This window comes from Helianthus annuus, chromosome 4 (assembly GCF_002127325.2).
Source record: "Helianthus annuus cultivar XRQ/B chromosome 4, HanXRQr2.0-SUNRISE, whole genome shotgun sequence".
Taxonomy (NCBI): Eukaryota; Viridiplantae; Streptophyta; class Magnoliopsida; order Asterales; family Asteraceae; genus Helianthus; species Helianthus annuus.
The window spans coordinates 2,791,974-2,819,105 of NC_035436.2; the positions used below are offsets into that span (position 1 = coordinate 2,791,974).

The 27,132-nt window shown below is 36.5% G+C and overlaps 3 protein-coding genes across 3 annotated transcripts; all 3 read right to left on the reverse strand.

The window, feature by feature from the left end:
- Nucleotides 1–1,322: 1,322 nt before the first annotated feature.
- LOC110935532 (disease resistance protein RUN1-like) lies at nucleotides 1,323–17,374 on the reverse strand. The gene is made up of 4 exons (XM_035989661.1): nucleotides 16,750–17,374; nucleotides 4,212–5,307; nucleotides 3,822–4,121; nucleotides 1,323–2,984 (listed from the first exon to the last, which is right to left on the reverse strand). The coding sequence occupies exons 1-4, from the start codon at nucleotides 17,247–17,249 to the stop codon at nucleotides 1,584–1,586; spliced, it is 3,297 nt and encodes a 1,098-aa protein (XP_035845554.1). The 5' UTR covers nucleotides 17,250–17,374; the 3' UTR covers nucleotides 1,323–1,583.
- Nucleotides 17,375–20,337: 2,963 nt separating this feature from the next.
- On the reverse strand, nucleotides 20,338–20,871 carry LOC118491300. The gene has a single exon (XM_035988937.1). It carries the CDS (start codon nucleotides 20,869–20,871, stop codon nucleotides 20,338–20,340), a length of 534 nt encoding a protein of 177 aa, XP_035844830.1.
- Nucleotides 20,872–20,877: 6 nt separating this feature from the next.
- On the reverse strand, nucleotides 20,878–21,612 carry LOC110935422. Its single transcript, XM_022177804.1, has one exon. The coding sequence runs from the start codon at nucleotides 21,610–21,612 to the stop codon at nucleotides 20,878–20,880; it is 735 nt and encodes a 244-aa protein (XP_022033496.1).
- Between the last annotated feature and the right edge of the window lie 5,520 nt (nucleotides 21,613–27,132).

Here is a 27,132-nt window from a genome sequence, read left to right on the forward strand (position 1 = left end):
GTAATGTTGTATAGTGGTTCGGGTGGATGTTAACAAATCTACCTTACGTTCACTCATTGTTGTTTCACTAGTGGGTAGAGCATTGTAAAGTATTAGCTACAGTGTCGTAGATTATTGTTGTGTTGCCGGTTATTGCTCTTCTGGGTCTTTGGAAAATTGTTCACGTCGGTAATTTTTACATTTGACTATTTTCCAAATATCTAAGACCCCGTTGAAAAATCGAAATTGTTTATTTTGGCACAAGTAAAAAATAAAATATCTTAGATTACGATGGGTTGACCCTTGACTAAAACTGTCAACCATGGAAACCGTCACACCCCGGAAGACAAAAATACCGAAGCCCATGATGTTGCCCTAATTACTTCATCGCTTTAGTTTCTTCATCACGGTGACACCGGAGGTTGGTTGTTGCAAGAAAGGTGGTCGAGACTCAAGAGGTTGTTGTAGCAAAGGACGTCTTAAATTTAGGTGTTGGTTCACGGTAGTGGTTAATAACACCCTAAATTTACATTGTAATTAACTAAATTACAAACCAAACATGTTATGCCAATAAATCAAAGTTGCATTTCACTTTGACACACTCCAGCGATTTATTCAAACATGTTTTGCAAACCAAATGCTTATTTTTTTAGAGTTAAGTCCCATTTTAGTCCCTACAGTTTGAGCAATTTTGACAGTTTAGTCCGAAGGTTTCATTTTTCGCCTGTGGGTCCTAAAAGGTTTCACCATTGCCATTTTAGTCTACTGGGTTAACTTCACAATTGCCAATAAATCAAAGTTGCATTTCACTTTGACACACTCCAACGATTTATTGAAACATGTTTTGCAAACCAAATGCTTATTTTTTAAGAGTTAAGTCCCATTTTAGTCCCTGCAGTTTGAGCAATTTTGACAGTTTAGTCCGAATGTTTCATTTTTCGCCTGTGGGTCCTAAAAGGTTTCACCATTGCCATTTTATCCACTGGGTTAACTTCATCAAATTTTTTTGTTAACGAGAAGGGCAATTCGGTCCTTTTTGTATGACCGAATTGCCCTTGTAGTTAACAGAATTACATATAAAATGATCGAATTACCCTTAACAGAAAAATGGATGAAGTTAACCCAGTGGACTAAAATGACAACGGTGAAACTTATTTGGACCCATATGCGAAAAATGAAACACTTGGACTAAACTACTAGAATGGCCCAAACCACAGGGACTAAAATAGCATTTAACTCTTTTTTTATATAAATAAAGCTAAACTGAATTATGGTTACAAAACAAAACAAATTTGCTAATAGTCTAGTTTTTTGAATGAAAGGATACAAAAGGTTTTAACTTCTATGCGTTAAGAAGAGGACTTAGGTGATTTATATTGTTCGGCCTGTTTGCCTCATATATTTTTAGCCAACTTTCTTTGGTTTACAAGTGCATTATACAGTTCTTAACGTATTATTGGTTCTCAAGCAAGAATATTCACCAATTTGGGTTTTAATCCAAGTCAACCCGAACCCAAATTTGAATCTCAAAATTAGGTTTCGGTTAATCCGTTTTTTTGGGTTAGACAACAAATATTGAATCACTCATATAGGAGGTATCACGATCAACTTTTTTTTTGGGAGCAAATAGGGTCTACACGGCTAACCACTTCTCCTTTTTTTGCCGAAGATGAGTCATGTTGAATCTTTAAGGTAGGTGTATAACCAGAAGAATAAATTGTTGGTGTTTCCTTTATACCACTTCTCCTTTTCTTGTCAACGAGCCTAACTCCAAAACCTTTACACTTCTCGCGGGTGGTGTCAAACGAAAGAGCTTTGTATGTTTGATCCCACCATACACTTTGTCTCAATGAACCAAATGAAACATATACCACCCATGAACATTTATCAACACTGTTACCATCACTCACCTCCCAAAACACATCATTTTGAGAAACCATATCATCCGTCTCGTCACTCTTACTTATTGTTACATAAATACCCCCGTAAACATCTTTGCTGAAAATGGCACACATTAAGAAACCAGAATAGTCATTGCACCAGTTCTCTGGTAGTTGCAGGGTACATTTATTCCCTCTAAGTAGAGGGGTAAACCCCTTTGCAATCTTTGCACCTGTAAGTTTCAGAACCATATAGTGGTTTTCAATTGCCAAACATACCTCAAGCATGGATTCTAGTAATTTGTCACCATCACTTATGATGCTCCCTTCCTTAAGTGACACTTGACATAACCATCTACAGTTCTTGTGACAATCTCCAAATGTTGTAATTGACTTGCAGCCCTCTGCTTTGAGAATAGTTAAACTTGACGGGAGCTCGGGCAATTCAAGAAGCTTTTTACAATACGACAGGTCGAGGAGTTTGAGTCGAGTGAGGTGTGAGAGGCTGAAATCTAATCGGGAAAAATCATTGGACTCTAGACTAAGCTCTTGTAAGTTGGATAACCCAGTAATACTCGATGGGATTTTTGCATATTTGAAATGACATGTATAGAGATCCAACTTTGGTAAGCTCCGTAGAAATTGACGCCTTGTTCTTATTAATCCATCTAATCTGAGCTCCTTCAAATGTTTTAAGGCATAAAAGTTGAATTCTATGCTCTTTAAATTCGGGAAATCAAACAAATTTAGAGAAATAAGGTTGGTACAGCGTTCGCCAATTGACGAGGGCAAAACTCTTATCCCAGTACAATAAATAGACAACTTTACCAAGCCTTCCATGTTTTCTTGGATCTTCGGGAACTCAACAATCTTATAGCAATTACGTATTTCTAGAGTTTTGAGGTTTCCCATGTGGACAATTGTTGGAAACATTCTAAGCTTGGAACAACCACGTACATTTACGTGTTGAAGACTTTTATGACTTCCAAGTGATTGGTGAATCTCTTCTAACTTAGGACAGCCGAAGAGTGTCAGCTTTTGAAGACACGAGAGTCCATCAAAATCCGGTGTTCTGAATAACTTATCCATCCTATTGAGTTCAAGAACTTTCAAATGTGGTAGATGCTATAAAGTACACAAAAGCTGATGTCAGATTTTACATTTTACAGTTAGTATGATTTAATAAGTTGTATTTTCTGCTTGAAAATTTAATTAGCAAAAAATGGGGCAATTGTATTACTTTTTTAACTTTTTTTTTCTTGTTGGCATTTTCATTCTAATATATAATTACAAAAAATCCATCTCTCGGTTACCTTTTGTTTTTGGAAAATGGATTTTAATATTCTCAACTATTGTCCGTTGTCCGGCAACAGTCCCAACTTCAAAAAATCCCACTGGCGGTCCTATCTTTTCACATATTGGCCTTCAATTGATCCTAACTAACAGAACCCTAACGCCGTTAGTTTCCGGTAGCCGGAAAACCCATTTTTGGCCGGAAAACTCAACCTTTTCGTATCAAACCTCTTTGTAACCTTATTACGAACCTTTATGAACATTTTCTAGTAAAAGCCCCTATTATTAAGGTCGACGGAAAAACTTATTTTTCGCCGGAGAACTCCTTATTGGGAGGAAAACTCAACTTTTTTTTGGCCGGAAAACTCAAAGCATTCGTCCCAAACCTGTTTGTAACCATAGAACGGACCTTTAGGAACCTATTTTTGACCAAAAACGTTTTTCCGGTGACCGGAAACTAACAGCGTTAGGGTTCTGTTAGTCATGGTCCATTGAAAGCCAATATGTGAAAAAATGGTACCACCAATAGGAATTTTTGAAGTTGGGACCGTTGCCGGTCAACAGACAATAGTTGAGATTATTAAAATCCATTATTACTTTATTTTTCAATCTGTATAACGCTCACTCAATACAGTCTACTATTTTTAAATGTTCAATCAAATGCTTTACCTTACAACCCTTCCACACTTCTTTTTGAAAGCTCTTCTCCAATTTTAGAACAACAAGTTTCATTGGTTGGAAACTGGCGGGAAATGGACTTCTTAGAGGATACCCACGACAATGAATATACCGCAACTCATTTGAAAGAAAAGTAGGCCCTTCAACATATGCAAGAGGTGCCGCCATCCTAACCTTAAGGTACCTTAGTTTCTTTAAGTTTAAAACTTTTTTACAAACTTGAAATGAACGCTCACGATCATAATTGTGTTCACGCCAATGGTATACTATGGCTTCAATCTTGTCATTTTCCTACAACAAAGAAGGAAATAATTATGTACAGATTGCGTATAATTCTGTTCACATACAATATAATGTATATTTAAGAAGCTTAATATTTACCATTGTTGCGTCCCCCAAACACATGTTATTGATATCTTCAATTTTCCAAATTCTGCTATGTTTGTGCGGATTGTTAGGATAATTCCCTCTAACAATGTAATGCCCCATTTCTTGAACTAGATCATGCATATCAAGCGTACCATCCACAATACTTACGAGAGCTTTTTGTCTCAACACCTCTATCCCTATTTCAGGGTGAAATCCACTAGCTTCAAGTCTTTCCATTACCTCATCTTTCTCCTTCTTTCTGAAGAAACATGCAATGTCTAAAAATAATTCTTTTTCCACAACTTTAAGTCCATCATAGCTAATTTTTAGCTTTTCCACAATCTCCGTTTCTGGAATATCTTTTAGTCTATCCAAGGTACTCATCCACCCCTTCTTCTTTTTGTCATATAAAAAAGAACCTAAAACCTTAAGTGCCAATGGGAGCCCAGCAGCATAAGAAATAACACGTAAAGAAAGTGTCTCATAATCTTCCACTGGGTCTTTTTTGTTATATGCATGTTTATTAAAGAGCTGCATTGCCTCGTCATCTGATAATAATCTGACATGAGAGACCTCATCTACCTTGTGGGTTCTCAGCAAATGTGCATCTCTAGTTGTGATTAGTACTCGGCTCCCACTACCAAACCAACTATGTGATCCGGCTAACGCTTCCAGTTGGCTAAGGTCATCGACATCATCAAGAACTAGCAACACTTTTCTACGACATAACATACTTTTTATCATGTTTTTTCCTAGATCGATACTGTGTACTTTCACATCTGTTTTGGAAAAAGCTGACAAAATATTTTCTTGCAATTTTTTTAAACCATCTTTGCTTGTTTCCTCCCGAACATTCTCAATAATGTGATGACCTTCAAAATAGGAAGAGATTCCCATATAGAGCGAAGATGCAAGAGTAGTCTTACCACCTCCACCAACCCCCCATATCCCAACCATGCGCACACCATCTGACCCAATTTCTAATTGTGATTTCAAATATTGTACGCGGGTCGTCATCCCAACAAGATCTTCATTAGCTTCTGAATTTAAGGGGGACAAACTGTGAACAATTGTATCAACAATTTCTTTGATGATTTCTGATTCATGCCTGCAAATTAGATATATATGGATGTTAAATCACATAGAGGTAACTTAACCCACAAATGTGAACGGATACTCCTAAATAGGGATGAGCAATTCGTTCCCGATACCGGTATCGAACCGATACCGGTACCGAATTTACCTTACCGAACCGAGTACCTTTTCGGTACCGATTCGGTACCGACTTTTAGCATTTTCGGTACCGGTTCGGTACCGGTCCGGTACCGGTATTTACCGGTTTTTACCCTCAAATACCGGTACCGTACCGGTACCACCGGTACCGAACCGAACCGGATATATTCGGTACCGGTACCGGTACCCACTTTTAAGGATTTTCGGTACCGGTTCTTTCGGTACCGGTACCGGTACCGGTTTGGTACCGGACGATACCAAGCTCATCCCTACTCCTAAACCAGCTTAACGTAAAAGAAAAAATCAAAATAAAAAATATCTACCAATCTAATAAAGTGACCACAATACAGATAACCATGCTTAACTAAAAGCACAGTTAGCCTTATGAGACTAGACACACTTACATTTATAATAATATAAAATAATTTATATTTATATATTGTTTACTAGTGTTCTATCCATGAGACTAATAGTGTTTTTAGTTAAACTGATTATTAATAAAATATAAGATAGTAAAAAACAGTTCTATTTCATAATATTTTTAATAATTGAAACACTCATTATCGAGGAGCCAAACAATTATAACCAGTTCAAATATTTGTAACTTCACAAGTCTAGCTCAAGCAGAGTGTTGCCTTTAGGCTCGACTAGCAAATAAGGCGACCTAAACGATTTAACCTATAAAACTAGCAAAAGGAGCCAAGTTCTAATGATACCAATCCCTCGCATCGAAGTCAAGGGTCATTTTGTAATTAGTAAATAGTAACTTTAGTTTGTAGTTGTGACTTACGTAATTCTCTAGGGATCAATTGTGTTAAGTTTAAAACCTAAGAGCATTCGCATCCCTTCCATTAGACCACACGGTGTGGCTTAACGCCACCCTACCACCTCAACAATTATGGCGCCCCTAGGCTCCACCATCCCCTAGAAAATTAAATGAGGGGGGGGGCTAGAGGGTTTCCGCCATTGTGCTAACGGACCAATTTTGGCAATTTCGAAGAATATGGTCAAATATGACCATTGGCTAACGTTCAATTTAAAAATAAGTTTTTTTTAATTCTAATATATATACAAACCTATAACAAACTAAAACACACACCAATCACAAACGAAAACACACACCGATCACAAAAAAAAAAAAAACAAATAAATTCTATCCAATCATTTTTAAGAATGTCATCCAAATTGTCAAGCTCTTAGTCCGACGGTGTTCTTGACGATATGATTATCACAGCGACGTAGGAGACGATTAATTATTTGCGAGAAGAAGCCCAATCGTCTACATCGCGTACCAGACAACCATCTCTTGAACGAGATCGGTTAGGTGCTCATGAACGTTTAATGGAAGATTATTTTTTTGAAAATCCGTTGTACGATGATGAACAGTTTAGGCGTAGGTTTCGTATGAGCCGTCATCTTTTCCTAAAAATTTCTAATGATCTTGTGGCCGCATTCCCTTTTTTAACACAAAGAGAAAGTGCTAGTCGCAAAATTGGTTTCTCTGGAATACAAAAAATGTACTGCCGCAATTAGGCAACTAGCATACAACACAACGAGTGATGCGTGGGATGAAAATTTAAGGATGTCGGCCAGAAGTTGTCGTGATTGTCTTGAAAATTTCTGTGAAGGTATTATTATTATTATTATTATTATTATTATTGTTGTTGTTGTTGTTATTATTATTATTATTAATATTTACAGTTTATCATTATTATTATTATTATTATTATTATTATTATTATTATTATTATTATTATTATTTATTAACACTATTTTATTAGGTGTTATCTTTCTGTACGAAAGGCGATATTTGAGGATGCCAACCGCTGCCGATGTTCCATTTTTACACGAGGCCCATCAACGGATACACGAGTTTCCTGGGATGTTGGGTAGTCTTGATTGCACGCACTAGGAGTGGGCGACATGTCCAACCGCTTGGAAAGGGCAACACCATCATGGTGACACGATAGTCCTACCATAATATTACAAGCGGTCGCGTCTCAAGATTTATGGATTTTGCATGCGTGTTTTGGCATGGCCGGTGCGAACAATGACATCGCAGTTTTACAATCTTCGAATCTTTTAGACGATGTCATAGAGGGTGTTGCACCAGATACTTCATTCTATGCAAACGATGTAGAGTATAAGTATGGGTACTATCTCACAGACGGTATTTATCCGAAGTGGGCGACGTTTGTGAAAACTCTTCCGTGTCCAGATGACGAGAAAAGAATGTATTACAAGAAGAAACAAGAGTTAGCAAGAAAAGATATCGAGCGGGCTTTCGGTGTGTTAAAAAAGAGATGGTCTTTCATTGCCCAGCCGTCGAAGATACTTGAAAAAAGTAAAATGAGAAGCGTGATGTATACGTGCATCATCTTGCATAACATGATATTCGAGGACTCGGGCAGAGCGTTTTATGGAGAAAGTTATGACGAAAGTAACCAACCGACGAACCCACTACTCACATATGCTGAAAAAGAAGTTATCCGAGCGAGGATACGTGACAGGGACACACACCATAACCTTCGAGCTGATCTGACCGAGCACCTATTGTTTTATCATGAACAAGGAGGAGACGACGAGTGATTTTTTAGTGATATTGTATATTTTTATTTAAATTATGACATTGTATTTTTTTATTTAAATTGTGGCATTTTATTTTAATTTTTATTTAAATTATTAGTTCTAAATTAATATATCAAAATTAAATAATGTTTAAATTTAAATAAAAATAATACTTAGGTAATGATGACGAGAGTTTTAAACCATTGCATGTAAGTTAAAGAAAGGGGGGGTTTAAAGCCCTCTGTGTGACGTGGCGGAGCTTTATACCACACCCTGTAGCCTTAGTTGTTAGTTTTTATGAGGGTGTTCTTTGTATTATAAAAAGTAATTGTGAGTGGAGGAGTGATAAAAAATTAGTGTCCATCTGTATATTTGAGGGTACATTATTCACCCTCTATAACTTTTTAATATATTTTGAAAATAGTTTTAAGTGGAGAAGAGAGAAAAAGTAAGATAAAATATAACAAAAGTATTATTTAATTAAAATGAGAGAGAAAATGTAGTTGTTTTTAGTATAATTATAGGGAAAAAAATGGTGGAAGAGATGTGAATGTTGTAATACCCATCAATCAAACTGAGAAGCGACGTACAGATGCATCGCTCCACTCCACGATAGTCACATCGATTTAGAATGGGCGCCAAGACATCGATTAAGTTGTATAGTTGATGGGCCACAGATGGGTGGATCCGTTTCTAAATCGCTAGTGAACAAGAAACGGTAAATGGTCCTTTTGACCCAAGTGGTACAGGCCTAGAGTCGGGCGAGACAACTGGTGAAGTTGAGTTGTTAAGGCGGGTCGTTATGATAATAAATCGGAATCGGGTTGATGTTCCTTTTGATCCAGGTGGCTTTGGTCCGAAGGCAAAACTTGTGGACGAGGCAATGCTTGAGCATGTACTTGATATAATTTCATTGGATATGTGTTTTGTATCATTTAACATGTATGTTGTTTAACTGTGTTGCAGCACAGTAAAAGACTTAACATGCTTTAAAGACCAACCTGATGAACGGTAGAAAGGGCTTTTTTGGAATTTCATTGGTCTTTACATGGCGTTATTTTTTTTGTGGCTTTATCATGCCTCATCCTCTTACTTATGCTTTGCATCATCTTAATTACGTACTCTTTTATAGTATTTTTTTTCGTCAGCTAAGGTTAATACGGTTTTGCGGTTTTACTTTGCATCGTTCTTTAGGTTTCTTAATTATCATAAACAGACCCTTTGGCTAAAGTTACCTTCTAAATAACCAAGTAAGGTCTTCCTATCATGTAATTGTTATATGTAACTTCCAGTATAGGATCGATCTTTCACACAAATTTTTGGTAACTTTTATGATTAAACAGTTAGGTGTTTTATGGGTGGTCAGTTACCTCTGGATATTGCGACGAAGGTTTGCATTTATCCCTAAATCTTCATGAAGCAATTTGGGTTAAAATTGTAATTTTATTAATATAAGATATTTTGTATTTATGACGCAACAGGAGAAGAAATTGATGCAACATATTCGCCACTTATGAAGTTCCCTTGCACAAATATGTGGCTATGATGGAACTCGAGGTATCTTTTGTAATTTTCGTCGACTTTCTTTTTTTTTTACTTTGACCTCTAGCAATCAGAATATTTCACAAGTTGAATTTTTGTTGTATTTTAAGATGACCTCATTACAAGGTTTTATTTTGTGGCATTACTGTGAAGAGGATACCTAAAAAGCTAATTAACATTTAGTTTTTGATTACTAGGTTACAATACAATGAAATAATCTTTGTAGTCATGATGTTTTTGTGAGTATGTAAAGTTATTGTTGATTAACATACTAATGTTTAGTGAATCATTTTCAAGCTATATGTATTCGTCTTGCATTTTGATTGTCATTTGCTTTGTTTCGGCGTTGAGACGTGATTTTGCTGCACTCCATTCGAGGCTTAGTGTGCTAGAGTTGGCAATAGTTCGATCTGCTCTTAATTTAGTGCATATCATTTTGCAAATGTTGTTGTTTTTAATTGATCTAAGTGTTTATTCGTATTTGTCTTTGTCTGATTCCTTCTCAGGCTTCCAAGGTTTATGTGTTGCAATCAACATCGATTAGGGGTACGCTACTATTTTTAGTTTGATTTACCTTGCAGTTGTATGATTGTATGTGAGGTTTTGATTTTAATTTAATTCTACTTTGTGCATCAGTGGCTTCATAATGGTTTTTTCATATATTTTCTTTCATTTCATGTACATTATTAATTGGATAGGATAATATTTTGATACATGGATTGAGCATAATAGATTATAGTTGGGCAAAAAGAGGGACTTTAGTACAGAACCGGTCGTGTTTAATGTTCTAGATATGATTAGAAACTTATATTGTTAAAATAAAACTATTTAAAAGATTTTTATCAACTGTGAACATGCTTAGGTTCTTTATGGTTTGACCAACTCAACATGTTTTCATTTTGATCAAACGTTAAGATTTACTCATTTGACCCGTTAACCCAAAGCAACCTACTTATGCGTAAGTGTGTTTAAAAGATAGACTATATGTTTTTGTCAAATTGACCCAACTCGACTTATTTTGACCCGTAACACAAAGTTACTAATTTTTGGAATCTTAACGAGTAACTATAGCAAACTAACGTGTATTAGGCCGCTTAGTGGAAAATGTTTTACGATCGAGTAAGAACATGGGATTACCTATATATGTCCCATTGTTAGCACACTATACTTATTGAGATTTAATTTTGTTTTTTAAAGTTGCAGTGTTTCGTAGAATGATCCGGGTTATTTAATGAACAAGTTGATTTCTAATTTGTTTAGATATCTATTTAGTACCAATGATCCGGGTTGTTTATTTAATCATAATAGTGTTAATAAAATTAATGAGTTTCATTGCAATGCAATATAATTTAAAGGTTTATTCTAATTTCGAGCTATTTATTTCTATACCCGTATAAGAGATATTAATAGGGCTTGACACTATTAATCGAGTAAGAGATGAGAACAATCAATTTGCAAGACAAGGGGTTGTATCATTGTCGTCGTAGTTTATTCAACTTAAATATTAGTCAGTTGTTTAAAATATAGAGAATTCATGTCGATTGCAAACTTTTAGTTTGACTTTATTTTGTCAACGCATGGTATTTAAAGGTTCATATTTGCTTAACAAATGTCTCTAAGAAAGTATACGTAAAGGTTTTTTCATTTTATCTTCAGACTTGATAAAAAAAAATTTCTCCATTGCGTTCTTTAATACTAAAAAATGTGGGTGGTAATTTGTTAAAACCAATATATGTATGTGTTTATCTATGTATGTGTGTAACCCTCTTTTTCGTGGCCTTTGATCTTTTATATGGTTTTCCATAAGTTAGCACCTCTTTTTTTCTTTTTCATTGATAAGAGAAGTGAATTTCTTTTCAATATCATGTTTAAAGGGGGTGTTATTTAAATATTCTTTATGTATTGTATTGCACATTGGGTGCAACTTTAATATTATTTTTTTTAAATATGGTTCTTTTGTGTGTATTGCCGACTCCATCAGTTAAGGGTTTAAAGGTTTCACATTTTGTTCATTTTTGTTTGGTTTTCTAAAATGAAGATTAAAGTTGTTGATAGAAATAATTGGCTTGTGAAGCTACGTAAAGAGAATATTGATGGTCAAACAATTAATTACTCATAATATTGATTAATTTTATTTTAGTTTTTACTATATGTTTCAATTTGTTACTAATATTTTTTCTTTCATATAAAGTATTTACAATAGGTTTTGTGTTATTGGATGGTATGATATGATTCAAGTCGAACATATTTCGTTAAGTGATGATTGTTTCTTCAATTATTTAACAACGAGTGCGAGGTTATTGGTTACGAATATCCAAAAGGCAAAAGTATTAGATTAACAGGCTTTCTATTGATATCTACTACAGAAACATAATTTCATCATCTATTTTTTTTCGTTTAGTTATGTTAATAGTACGTTGATTGGTTTATTTACTTTATGAACCTGAGGGTTCCATAATAATTTCCTTCAGAGAATTTGGTTATGATTATCATAAACGTATAATGCTCTTTGTCAATACTTCGAAAACATATTATTTTGTTCAATATGTTCTAAAGCAATATGTTCTAAAGTTGTATATACTACATCGAGTAGGTTTGAAATTATAATGGTTATAATATTGAATATTGTACATCAAGAGTTCCATATATTCATATAAATGTATAATTTTATTTGTCAATACCTCAAAAACATATTATTTTGTTAAAACGTATAATGTTCCATGCGTACTGTTTATATCTACGGCCCGTTGAACTACAATCCTGTCGAAGAGTGGTTTTTCCATAGGTTGAAAGCGGGCCGACCCATCCCCATTCCCAAATCAGGTTTGCAAGTAACCCAACTCGATCACGTAAAGGTTAGCAAAAGTGTAAAACTAATAATTATTTTGTGACTTCAAAAGTCAAACGGTCTTGATGGTCAACGTTGACCAAATGGAGGATTTGGCTACAACTTTGATAAAAGTTTTGGGGAATGAAAAGCATGCAAACAAGTGTACAACATTTCAGGATATAGATATGTTACTTTCGATGGATTAGCAAGAGCTTGCGCTAAGGTAAATTTCGTTATAATTTTTGAAGTTTTAATCGAAAAATTTATAACAAGATATTTTACGATTTAATCTTGCAGGCTGGTAGATTCCCTGAGCCCGAGATTATTCACTATAATCCTAAGGAGTTCCATTACGGTAAAAAGAAAGCATTTCCATTCCAGGACCAGTTAAACACCAACTTATATATACGTGCGGAAAGTCAACCTTGTGTTTGACTTTTGTTATCGATATAAACATTGTTCGAACCTAATCGTTCATTGGCAAGTTCTAAAATTTGAAACACGATAATCAATTTGCAAACACGATCGAAAACACGGGACACCCCTATACAATTTCGCAACTTCATAATCCGGGGCTTATAAACGGGTCAATTCAAGTTTGACCAACCAGTTCTGTAAGGTTTGGTGGCAGTTTCGACCCATTTACTTTTCTATGAGTCACTTTGGTTCATTTTAATCTCAAACTAATCAAACACGACAGATAAAAAAATTAACTAAAAAGAGTTGAGCGAGTGAAAAGTAACCCAAAGTGTTTTTAATGTATACTAACTCATTTTTTTTAACTAGGATTTCCCAATGATTGGCGTCATGGGAGGCGCGATTCCGATGGGAACTTTTTGTTATGGAAGATCATGTACTTTATGAATTTCTAGGGCTTGCACGAGATGAAAATGAACATGGGAGACTATTTTTAGAGCAATTTAATTTTTTTTCACTAAACAATGTATTATTTTTTTAAATCGTCTTATTTTAAGTAATTTGATGTAACTGAAACTTACAGTCTCTTTTATTGCCGAATGCACTTTTATATAAGATAACTTATTTTTATCTTTCAAAAATACATAGAACATTATTTTCATCTTGGTCTGAATCATTCTACATACGTAGAACATTATCTGGTAATATGTTGAAAATTATATGGTAATTGTTACCATTGATAAATCACATTGTTGCATATATTATTATATACGATTAACATTGAATCATATTATATATATCCCCACAAATTTTATAAAACGGACCATTGTAATAAAATTAATAAAATATTAATATCCTTAAAAATAGAGCGACCCGTGGATACCACGGATTATAACCTAGCTTTACTAATACACATTAAGTCAGGCTCTAAAAAGAGCTCAAGTCTAGAAAGCTTCAGAAGCGAATTTCAAACATTTGTTTAGGTAATGTATGGTATAATTTCAAACATTTGTTTAGGTAATGTATGGTATGTATGACTAAGAGGGGTAATAGAATGGGCTATTATAGCGGAATAAAGAAAATGGTATTTGGTTGGTCACAAGAATGGAATCACCCATTACACAAAGCATTCTATTCCTTCAAAATCATTCCATCTGCCCCCTTGTTTTTTTTTCCATTTCATTCCCTCTTTTACGCTTCATTAACAAAACCGCAACTCACCACACTCACCACCACCCACCAACGTTGCCGCCGCTGTCACCCACCACCTCCGCCAACACCACTGCCACCGCCACCGTTGTGACTACTGACGCCGCCACCATTGCCACCACCACTGCCACCGTCGTCGCCACCTCCGCCACCCACCACCATCGTCGCCGACACCCACCCCCGCCTCAGCCGTAACCCGCCACCACCCGCCACCACCCACCACCGACGCCATCACCCGCCACCAATTCTGCAGCCACCCACCGCTACCGCCGCCTTGAATACCGTTGCCGCCACCCACCTCCGACGTCACCAGCCACCGTTGCCGCCGCCACTTATTTCGTCCTCGCTGTCACCCACCACTATCGCTACCGACACCCATTTCATGCCTCCACCGTTACCTACCACCACCAATCATCACCCACCTCCGCCCCCGCGTCACTCGCCACCACCCGTCGCTGCCACCCACCACCGCCATCTCCGACCGCTACCACTGTCACCTATCACCACCCTCCTCTACAGATTTTATTCCTTCTCATTTCTTGCCTATCAAACAACACAAAGTAATGACTTATTTCATTCTCACATGGTAACCAAACACGATATGGAATGGTAATGCTCCATTCCATTACCTCGTCGATTCCATTCCTCCATCCATTCCATTACGTCACACCAAACAAACCCTTAGGTAGCGTTTGGTATGCATGAATGAGAGGTGGAATGGAATGGACCATTGAGAGGGAATGAAGAAAAGAGTGTTTGGTGGGTCGATGGAATGGAATCGCCCATTCCAAAATTCATTCCATTCCCTCAAAATCATTCCATCCTTCCCCCCTGTTTTTTTTCATTCCATTCCCTCTTCACCCTTCATTAACAACACCGCAACTCACTACCATTGCCACCACCCACCACCATTGTCATCCGTCGCTGTCACCCATCTTCGCCGCCAGCCGCCACCGCCGTCACCCGGCACCGTCGTTGCCGCCACCCACCTCCATCTCCGTCACCGCCGTCGCCGCCATCCACCATCGTTGTTGCCACCTTCGATCACCGCCACCACCCACCTTCGATCATCGCCGCCACCATCGATGCTGCCACCTCCGATCACCGTCGCCGTCGCCACCCACCTCCGCCATCTCTATCAACTACCACCACCCACCGCCACCACCGCTACCACCTACCACCATCGTCGCCACCGCTATCACCACCCACCGCCACCACCCACCACCACTGTTGCCACCACCCGTTGCCGTCTCCACTCGCCGCCGTCTCCACCCACCACCGCCGCCGCCGCCGCTACAACTGCCACCTATCACCACCCACCATTGACCACCGCCATCCAATTTTATTCCTTCGTCTTTTTTCGCATACCAAACAACAAAACGTAATGGTTCATTCCATTCTCACATGGTAACCAAACAAGACATGGAATGGTAATAATCAATTTCATTACCTCGTCCATTCTATTATCTCGTCTATTCCATTCCCCCGTCCATTCCATTACCTCATACCAAACAGACCCTTAGGTTCAATTAGAAAACAAGTCTAGAGAGAAATAACCTAGCCTATAAAACCAATCACAAGTCCAGTACCTATAAACGAGCCGAGCCGAACCGAACCAGGGTGGGCTCAAGCTCGGCTCGTTTAAAAATCGAATCGAATCGAGTCGAGCCGGCTCGTTTAAAACCGAGCTGACTTCGAGCCGAGCTTTTTTCGAACTTTTTTAGAGCGTACTTCGAGTGAGGCTCGAGCCACGAACTATTTAAACAGAATAGTAATTTTAAGCGAACTATAAAATGAACAAGAAAATATTTATTGTTACTTACCTTAATCTATATCTTTTAAATCAATATTACTAAGGGAAAATGCTACATGAATGTAACTAAGTTTGCCTAGTGTTCCAATTAAGTCATTCAAACTTTATTTGTCTCATTAAAGTAACTAAACTTTAGTTTAGTATGCTAATAATGTGTAATTACCAGGTCATCAGGTTACTATTTTTCTTTCTAATTTTTTTTTATTTTTCTTAATGCTTATTTATATACTATTCATATTAGGAAAAGAATATTTCAAACCCTAAAATACCAGTCAAAATGGGTTGGAGATCTAGTGAATCAAATTAAGAAATGGGTTTGTGAATTTGATTAACAGAAAATAGGTTTTTAACAATAACAGTTGAAAGTTACTAATGTGTTGGGCGTTTACATATTTTAGGACTAAAGAAACAAAGAAAAATTACTTTTCTAAATATAAAATAAAAAAATAGCATTTTAATTAAAAATCCATGTCATTGTTTAGATTTTCCACATCATATTATAGAATAAAAAAATTAATGAAACATGACGCATCATCATTGGTAACTTATTAACCTGGTAAATACATAGTATTAGAACAATAAATGAAACTTTAATGACTTTAGTGAGACAAAAAGAGTTCCAGTGACTTAATTGAAACAGTCTGCAAACTTGGTTATATTTCTATGAAGTTACCCCTATTACTAATTAAAACTATAGCTTAACAATCTGTTTCTTTCAATAAAAACTTTTAAAGGAACCAAACTATATTTCGAGCTTTCTTAATTTAAAATTTTAAACAATTCAATCTCATGAAAGATTAGGCGCAGCTCATAAATACATACAATAGAAAATAAATGCATTAAATATGGCAGAAAACTTATATAAAGCAAGTATACTTAAGTTGTAAAAAATGTTAAACATGTATATAGAATTCAACAAAGAAGAAAAAGAAAATTACCCGTTGGCAATATGTTTAGGTTCCCATCCAGCAAGGTTACTTGCATCAACAAGTGCGTTTCTCCATACCTGAGCTTTGTTCTTGTTCTGTGCTTCTTGTTGGGCAAACGCTATTTCGAAATCCCCCTTTTGCTTTCTCACATCAGAGGGATCCACGTCATAAAAAATGGGCATAACGATTAGCGCTCTCTCTTCTTTGCATTTCATAATATGTGCAAGTTCGTCCAAACACCATGAAGAATCAGCATAGTGTTTGGAGAATATTATGATGGCAATCCTTGATTCTTCAATAGCCTCGAAGAGGGATGGACGGATGGACTCACCTCGAAGAAGTGTTTTATCGTCCTTGTAAATACTTAATAAGCTTTGTTTAAGAGATGAGTATAGGTGGTCTACAAATGTTTTGCGAGTGTCTTCTCCTCTGAAACTAAGAAATACGTCATATTTACATGACCGAGAAGAAGACAGCGGTGCTGATTGAATGAATGATGAAGAGGCCATTTCGAATTTGTATGATAAGTGGAATTGAGCCAAGAGAAATGCAGATCTATGTGATTTTTTTGGGTATCTAATGGAACGAGTTGTATATGAAGGGATGTGAGAGACAAGATGTGCTTCCCATCAATATCATCATTGAATAACTTAATATGGTTATGAAAGTTCCATTTAATTTCTTTAAATATAAAACATTTCGCCAGTTCAATCAAAGAAAGTTTCCATGGTGAGCATTATTTTAAAATTAACTTTGGTCATAACAGGCGGCGAATGAGATATAAAGTATAAACTATATAATTAGCAGTTGCAGGGAAGTTCCCTTGATGAGCATCTTTTATATTTTTATTATAAACACCCAACTTCTGAATATTAAAGTAACTCCACTTGTTAATATTGAACAAACTTATAAATTTATTTAATAAGGAATTTGAAACCGGTTTAGCAAGTTGTTTTACTTATTCATTTACAGGTCACGGGTCCAGCATACGGGTCATGGGTGATGATATTCTAGAAATATATTTAATCACATGTTTGTTTTGGGTACGTTGAAGACTTGGTAGTGTTTGAACGAGTTTATTGGGAATAAAGGCAGAGGAGCTCACGTGGCGTCCTAGTCAGCGTTGGGGCATTATAGCAAAAGTGGCGTAGTGGGGCATTATGCCAATAACGCCCATATTATTTTTAATGAAAAAAAAGGAAAAGGAATGTAGGTTGAAAAGTAAAGTGGCATGTGTTTTGTCATAATGTGTCAGCCATATTGGTCCCTTCCTATTGGTAAGTCAAAGTCCCTTTACACTTGGACCCCTTTGATTGGCTACATGCAAAATTCCTTTTCCTCACTTGAGCGTTTTATTTAAAACGCCAGAATGCAAAATTGTCATTTATAACGCCCAAAAACGCCTGGTGTAGTGGGGGGACAGCGTTTTGGGGCATTTTTTTTTTGAATTTTTTTATAAAAAACACGCCCCACTACGGGTGGTCTAAGAAAACACAAAAACACTTAAAAACATTGTCACATTATCACCACCTTTTACATTTAATTTTAATTACCTATCTTTTTCTTTCAATAAAATATTTAAGAATTCTTTAAATTATTTTGATGGATAAAATTTTAAAATTTAATATTTTAAAATTTTAATTTATTTTTAGTTATCAACTTTTACTTTAATAAAAAATATAAGAAATATTTAGATACTTTTATGGAGCGAACATTATAAAATTTGAAATTTAAAAACATTTCGAAAGTTAAAACATTATATTAAACATTACAATAGTTAAAATTACATAAACTAAACATTATAATAATTAAAATTACAAACTAACCCTTAGAATAATTAAAATTACACAAATTAAACATTATAATAATAAAACATTACATAAATTAAACTTGTTCCTTAAGAGACCATATATGTTCCACCAAATCGGCACGAAGTGCATGATGAGCCTCTTCATTATGTAAATCTTTGAACCTCTGCAAGTATTGTTCAAATGCTGCTGGGGCTCCATGTTCGTAAGTTGGCAGTACATCTTCATCATCATCAGGCGACGAATTACTTATAGCATAGCCTTCATCCTCTACAATCATATTATGCATTATAATGCATGCATACATGATATCACTTATTTGTTGCAAGCTCCAAGCTCTTGCAGGACCTCGTAAGATTGCCCATTGAGCTTGGAGAACACCAAAAGCTCTCTCGACATCTTTTCTTGCAGACTCGTGTGGTTTTTTATATTCCTTCATTTTGTCACCTTGTGGATATGTAAAGCTTTTCACTAATGTAGCCCATATTGGATATATACCATCTGCAAGATAGTATCCTTTTGTATACGAAGTACCATTAACTGTAAAGTTACATGGAAAATCATTACCTTGTAAGACTTGGTTGAATACTGAAGATTGATTCAGCACATTGATGTCGTTATTAGAGCCCGCTACTCCAAAACATGCATGCCAAATCCAAAGGTCATAAGATGCAACTACCTCTAGCATAATGGTGGGATATCCATGGTCACCTCGTGTGTACTGACCTTTCCATGCAACTGGGCAGTTTTTCCAAGCCCAATGCATACAATCAATGTTTCCTAGCATTCCAGGAAACCCGTGCTTGGTTGAATGTGCTTCCAGTAGACGTTCTATGTCGGAAGAGTTTGGCCTTCTTAGATATTGTTATGAGAAAACCTCAATAACACATCTACAAAAATTTTGAAGGCATTCGGCAGCAGTTGTTTCACCTATCCTTATGTAATCATCATGCAGGTCACCTGTTGTGCCATATGCCAATTGATGTATGGCACATGTGCATTTTTGGTGTGGCGAAAGGCCTTTTCTACCAAAACAATCATATCTTTGAGTAAAGTAGGGAGAATGTTGGTAAATACCTTTGAGAATTCGGTTGAAAAGTTTCGTACTCATCCGAAACCTTCGTCTAAAATAATTTTCAAGGTACACCGGCTGTGGAGAAAAGTAGTCTTTCCAAATACGAGCATCCCCCTCTTCATGATTCCTCAATATAGTTCTACGTTTTCTTGTTCTCCTTTGAGAACTTTCAGCAGCATGTGCCTCCAAAATTTCCACATACATTTTTTCCACACTATCATCCATCAATTCATGCAACACTTTATTGGCTAAATCCATAAATGGCGAAGCGGGAGGTGATGCATACGGACTTTCATTATCACTAGAACTCATTTTTATGTGAGAATTGGAAACAATGAGAGAAAGATGAAAGTTGGGAAGAAGTAAGGTGTGGAGTATATGAACGGTGAGTGATTGTATTTATAGTGAAAGTATAGCCGTTTGGAGAGGGAATTTTTGAAATTTTAAAATTCAAAACGGGAATATTCTAACGGCTATATTTTGAATTTAAATTCCAACGGCTATATTTAGTTGGAGGGAAAAATTGAAATTTCAAAAATAAGTAAATAAATTTAAAAATAACTAGTTGGAGGGACATTTTTGAAATTTTGAAATTCAAACGTTACATCGACTTTTCACATTCCATCCTTACATCAAATTTTGAAACTCAAACATCACATAAATTGAAATTACAATAACTAAACATAATAATTAGAATTACAATAATTAAACTACCTAAATACCATACTTTGCCCTAATTTTGTCACAACAAATTTTATGTATTGCGAGTTGCTCGGGAGTCGTTAAGCTTGTATCCTTAAAAATGATTTCATATTCACGTAGTTCGTTCTCTTTGCGTTTGACGTCGACATATTCACGCATTTGGGTTTTGATATCATCATAGGTAGATATCTTAAGGTCACTAAAGTGTTGAAAGCGTTCCATGGCGTCTTCAGTTTTTGATGACCCACCCTTATTCTTAAATTTAGCCTTTTTAGCTTTAGCCATTGCTTTGGCCTTCTTTGTGCCTATAGGGTGAGGAAGCTCTTCCACATTGAAGTTATAATCCTCAACCGACACATCATTATCATCGTTGAGGTCAAAGGTGTTAGCATCAGATGAGATATTTTCAAAAGATCTTTTGCTGCTAGGGCTTTGGCTTCCCACCATGCATGTTTGTTCCTTCCATTTAGGTTGGTCTCTTAAAATCTCCCAAACATGATGGTACATAAACTGCACGGTTGGGGTTGGTTCTTTCCCTTTACTCATTACTACTTAGTACATTTCACGGGCACGATTAAGTAACACGTCATCAGAACAGCCACTTATTTTTTGGCCCAATAGTTGATTGTAGATGTTGTTAAAAGACGTCACCTTAGATCTTATCATATGCCAGTAAGTTCTCACATTGTCCACTGTTCTCTTCACACTGGTACCCTTGGTGAAATATGCATGGACGCGCTTCCAAAAGTCATTTTTCTTTTGGGAGTTCCCGGTAATCTCGTCGCTTGAAATATGTAACCACCCCTTTGTGAGAATGACTTCTTCCTCAGTTGACCACAATTGTCTTTTTTGTGGTTCTGAAGATTCAACTGCTTTGCCCCTTTTCTTTTTGGTTGCCTTGAGCTGTGGGGATGGGGATTCATCTACACTACAAGTGAGTGGTTCAACCGTTGATGTTTTAGTGGTTGAGATGGCTGGACTTTGCGGGAGGTTAGTTAATGGTTGAGAGAACCCATTATTTAGGAATTGGGTAAACCCGCGATTTGGGTATTGGGTGAACCCAAGATTCGGGTGTTGGGTGAACCCGAGATTTGGGTACTGGGTGAACCCGGGATTTGAATAGTGGGTGAACCCAGTATTTGAGAATTGAGAGAAGGTGGGATTTGGGAATTGGGTGTTTGGGTATCCTTGAAATTGTGGATACAAAAAGTTTTGATAAGGGTTTGGGTTTTCATTAGGATTGGAATCCTTAAGTAATTGAAAAAACGAATTCGTGTTTAAATTCATGGTTTCTAATTCGGGAGAGGTTTAGGAGACAAAAGGGATTGAGGTATGAAATTTATGAAGGATGAAGGTTGTATTTATAGTGAGCAGAGCGGGGGGAATTTGGGAATTTGAAATTTGAATGTATGATCGTTTGGGTGGGAAATTTTTAAATTTGAAATTTGAAAATATAGCGGTTTGGAGGAAAATTTTAAAAATTCAAATTTAAAAGTTATATTTAAAATCTAAAATATAAATTTTATAACTTTATAAATTTAAAGATATTTTTGTAAGTAATTTTAGAATATTTAATTTTATATTATTTGAGAATTGCTAATAAGGTATTGTTTTAAAGTTTAAAACTTTAGTTTTAAATTTTACAGTATTTAACTTTATATTAGTAGTTTTAGAATATTTAGTTTTATTATGTGTATTAATTACAAATAATACATACCTTTTTTATATTTGAGATTTTCTTTTTTGTTTCATCACCCTCCACATGGCCCCACCACCTGCACACTACCTCACCTTTCTAGTTCTTGCTCACGTACATGGTTGAAAAAATGGATCTTACAAACACTACCCACAATAAGAAAAAACGAAATGCATGTCCACGTAGGCATGAAAAAATGACTACCGGAGATGCTCTGACAGAAACATAGGAGCAAATTGTTTTTATGTGGCATGTGTTTTTTAGGTGTACAATTTGGACATTAAACCCTAGCTTTATATACGCCGCGTATATGTCTATACGCCCCATCTTTTTCAATTTCCAAGAGAATCTCTGATATGATGTGGGAATTTGTCCCTTTATATACACCACGTATAGACCTATACACAGCGTATACAAAGGGTGTTTTTTTAAGAAACATTGTTATACATTATTTATCGTTTTATTAAACTTTTATAACAAGTAATTTAAAAAATAAAAAATAAATAATATTGTTAAGTATTTTATCGTATAATATAATATAGGTCTTGTATAGGCCTATGGATGTAGTATCTTAGCATATAGTGTAGTATAAATCTTGTATAAGCCTATACGTGTAATAAAATATTGTATCCTGTCGTATGGTATGGTATGGTATGGTATGTTATGCTATGGTATAGTATAGTATGGTATAGTATCGTATAGTGTAGTAAAAAACACTGTTAAGTATTCTATCGTATTATATATAATATAGGTCTCGTATAGGCTTATGGATGTAGTATCGTATCGTATCGTATAATGTAGTATAAATCTACTGTCTACAAATTGCGGAACACTCGTCCCCAATCGTCATGCCAGTTGCACGGGGGAACGCGGATAGATCGTATGAGGCAAAACCTCATATTCTGAACAAGCTAACTACCTTTCACGAGAAGGGTATTGAAGAACCATATGCTCATATTGCAGAATTTGAAGTGGTTACGGGTTCACCACTGATCAAGTCAGGCTGGTTCTATTTCAGTTCTCCTTGAAAGACTCAGCACGCGAGTGGTTCCTCTCTTTGCCTTACGCAAGCAATTAAACATGGTAAGAGATGCAGCAGTAGTTTCTAGAAGAATATTACACTCCACAAAGAACTAAGATGGGAAGAGCTGCGCTTAGAGAGTTTCAACAACTACCAGGTGAGTTGTTGTATGAGTCATGGAAGCGGTTCAATCAGTTGATCCGTAATTGTCATCATCATGGTATTCCATGATAGGAGTTAATCACCTCTTTCCATGACGGGTTTTCTAAGGAGGATAAGCAAGACATCAAGCCCACAACGGGTGGTACTTTTCTGAGAAATCGTGTTGACGTGGACTGGGACTATTTGGACATTGTAGTAGCTGATTTGAAATGGCAAGCCCAGTATGATAGAGGAAAACAATATCTGGTCTCTACATCATCTAGTACGGGAACTTCTACAGCCAGAGTTGCTCAGTTGGAGAGAGTGAAAGAGGCATTGGAACGCCATTTAGCGAAGTTTAAGTGTATTGGAGGAAGAGATGCATTACATGCTGCTCAATCATACCCTGTTTGTGATTCTTGTGGCAACTTAGACCATATTTAGGAGGATTGTCCGGTACAGTTTGGTACAACTCAAGAAGAGGTTAACCAGGTCTACGGTGATAACCAGATATATGATATAAATTCTAACACATATCACCCAGGTTTGCGTAATCATCCCAATTTTAGGTATAGTAATACTACTAATCAATTAAATCCTAATTTTCAGGTACCAAATCAGGGAGGTCAGCAATACCAGAACTGACAATCTGGATACAATAATCAGGGTTACAATCAGGGCAATCAGAGAAGTTATCAGCAGAATCCGATCAAGGCAGATCAAGCTATCAACGTGAAGGGTCGAATAATGAGATGATGGAACTTATGAAGCAAATAAAAAGGATCAACAGTTGCAAGCCAAGGCGTATCAAGCGTTAGAGAAACAAGTTACACAGTTAGCGACTGAGGTAGCTTAAGGAAAAAGAGATCCAGGGAAACTACCGAGTGACACTACAAGAAATCCTCAACACAACGCAAGAGTTAACTCAGTAAGTACCATTCTTACATCTGAGATTGTTCATACAGGTCTTACATCTTCGCCGCAAGTAGTTGCAGGTATAAGTGATGGAGGTGAGGAAAGTGAGCCAGGGGCACCGCTTGTGCCTATTAAAGTGGAGAAGCTGAAAATTCACAAGGCATTATTGGATTATGGGGCGAGCACGAATATTCTGCTTGGGAGCTTGTATGACCAATACGAGTTCGGACCGCTGCATGATTTTGATAGAAAGGTGATTGGCTGATGACACTTAGAAACAATTGCGTGTGGTTGTTAAGGATGTGAAGATCCAGCTAGGTGAGTTTTATTACCCGGTAGACTTTTTGGTGTTGGATTATGCACCTACACGGACGAATGAGCAACAAAAAAGGTAATCTTGGGTCGTCCTTTCTTGAAAACTGCCAATACTCAAATCAACTGCAGAGGGGGATTGATTACTATGAGTTTTGAAAATCGGAAGTTAATTTTTAATGTTTATTTAGAATTTATTACTTACGAAGTTCTTGATAAGTTAGATGAAATAGTTGCTACTCATGAGAAAGGTATTGAGTGTTACAGGTCCAAGCTTGAGGGTAATGAGGAATCTGTTCAAAAAGTGAAGGTGAAAAGAGAGGAAAAGCAGGTAAACCACCTGATGGTGGAAATGCTCAGGGTGATGAGGCCAAGATAGATGACAACGGGTATGTGATTGAAAAATTTCCATGACGAATGGAAGTGAATTAATCTAGAGAAGTCTGGAGGTAAGCCGGTGTCTGAACCACCTTGAACATTGCAGGCATGATCTGGCCGAAGATCTAAAACTTAGCGCTCTTGGGAGGCAGCCTAAGGTTTGTTCATTTTATTTTGTTTTCGTATTAGTTTATTTATTTATATGTCAAAACCGTGCCATCGTTCAAGTGTGGGTAAGTCTAGGGAGGTATGGTTAAGCTTTGGTGCAATTGAGGGCAAAGCACATGCGTTTGGGGGGGGGGGTAGGAGGTGAAAATGTGTTAAAATTGAAAAATTTTCTAAGGCATATAACTCAAAAACTTAATGAAATTTCTTGAAAAAGGGTTTCCCCACGACACGCGGGGGATTACCTTATAGTTGCCGCGTATCGCCAGAGATCAAGAGTCAACAAAAAAAAGTCAACAGTCAGCTCCGCGCTACGCAGAGGGTTTCCTGTATCCGCCCGCGATGCGCGACGGTGATCAAGCCGGAAGAAAAGTAATTTTAAATGTCCAGCCCGTTTATTTGCCTTCAAAACTCTATGTTCTCTCGTTTTCTCTTTGTTTACTAACCCGTTTAACCTGTTTGGGAGCTTGTGAGTGTTAATTTTGCAGGTTTCGATCGTTTTTGTGCATACTCAATCTCCATTTGGACGGAAGTTAAGAAAAGCACCCCGTGTTGAAGCAGCCGCGAAAGAAATGCTATACGGTTGCTGTTGAACATGGCTCATAGGTTTCAACCACATCAAATCAGGGGAGTCTGTTCCATTTATCTTAGTGTTTTGTTTTATGTTTTTAGTATGTCAATAGTTTCTCGCTCCATTAAGGACAATGAAGGAAATAAGTGTGGGGAGGGGAGACTAGTGTCGATTTAGTGTCAGTGTCGATATTAAAAAAATTATAAAAAACTAAAAATAGAAAATGTTGAAAAAGTTTTTGCACAAAATGGAAAATGATAGGTATAATCAGTTTTTGGCATTTGATTACTATATATATATATATATATATATATATATATATATATATATATATATATATATATATATATTTATATATATATATAAGATAATAAAACGGTCGGTCACGCGTCTAATTTAGGATATATGGGTAGGCCTAGCCGGTTGAAGGGTTCCTTAGGAATGATAAAATACCTTAAATTTGGAGTCTTGTGGGTTCTCACCTTAGGAGCTATGGCAAATCTGAAACTGTGGAGAGTATAAGATGTACGTCATAAGTAAAAAGCTTATAAGTTTTTCCGATTAAATTGGCACACCTATTTCTTTTTGTGAAAACAAATCCGAAACAGTGTGGTGCCCGAAAAAGACATTTCATCTATTCATTTGAGCTAGTGTGTGTTGACGAAGCCTATGGTATTGCCACGTGGATGGTGACTCGTGTGGTACATATCCTCTATGTGGAGTTAGGACAAGAAAAATAAATATGTTAGACTTATGGCATTAACCATTGGGATGGTGACTCGGGTGGGGTATGTCCACTGATGTGCGTAAGTGTATATAATTTAGGTATATATTTTAGGCAGTTTTTACACTTTTTAGCCAAGTTTTAAATTTATAAAACACGATATTTACTAACACTAAACACACATATGGGCAAGTGCACCCATCGTGGACGTAGTATAGTGTTGGTAAGATACCGAGGTCGTCCAAGGACACAAGAGCTTTTAGTACCGGTTTATCCTCAACGTCTAATCAATCAAAATGTTAGAAAAAGGTTTTTTAAACAAAGAAAATAAAACTAACTAAAATGCTGAAAAATAAAATAAAAATAAAACAGATAGACAAGATAAATCACTTGGATCCGACTCGTGTGTAGTGTAACCTTTGATTAGTTTTGCACTTTTGCACTTGTTTAAGAGATTATCTTAGTTATTGTAGTAGGCCCCTCTTTTGAAGGCGACGTACCCTCAACCCAGTAGTTTGAGTCAGCAAGGATACAATCCTAAAGGGTCGGATTATTGAAAGATAATTAATTAAGTTATTAATGCATAATGTGGTAGGCCCCTCTTTTAAAGGCTACGTTACCCTCGGCTAAGTAGTCTGAGTTAGCAGGGATACAGTCCTAAGTAGCTGGGTTAAAGTTTTAATAGTAGTTTAACTTATGAGGGGGTCAAAGAGTTTGGACCCCCGCCATCCAATACCTTTGGGTATCGAATGAGGTCCTACTAAATTTGACCCAGGTCCTTTGCAGGATCTATACACTGAATAATGGCAAGACTCTTACCAAACCGTTCCCTTTACCCCTGACAAGGTAGCCAACATACCTCTATATAGATGGTGGAGATATGA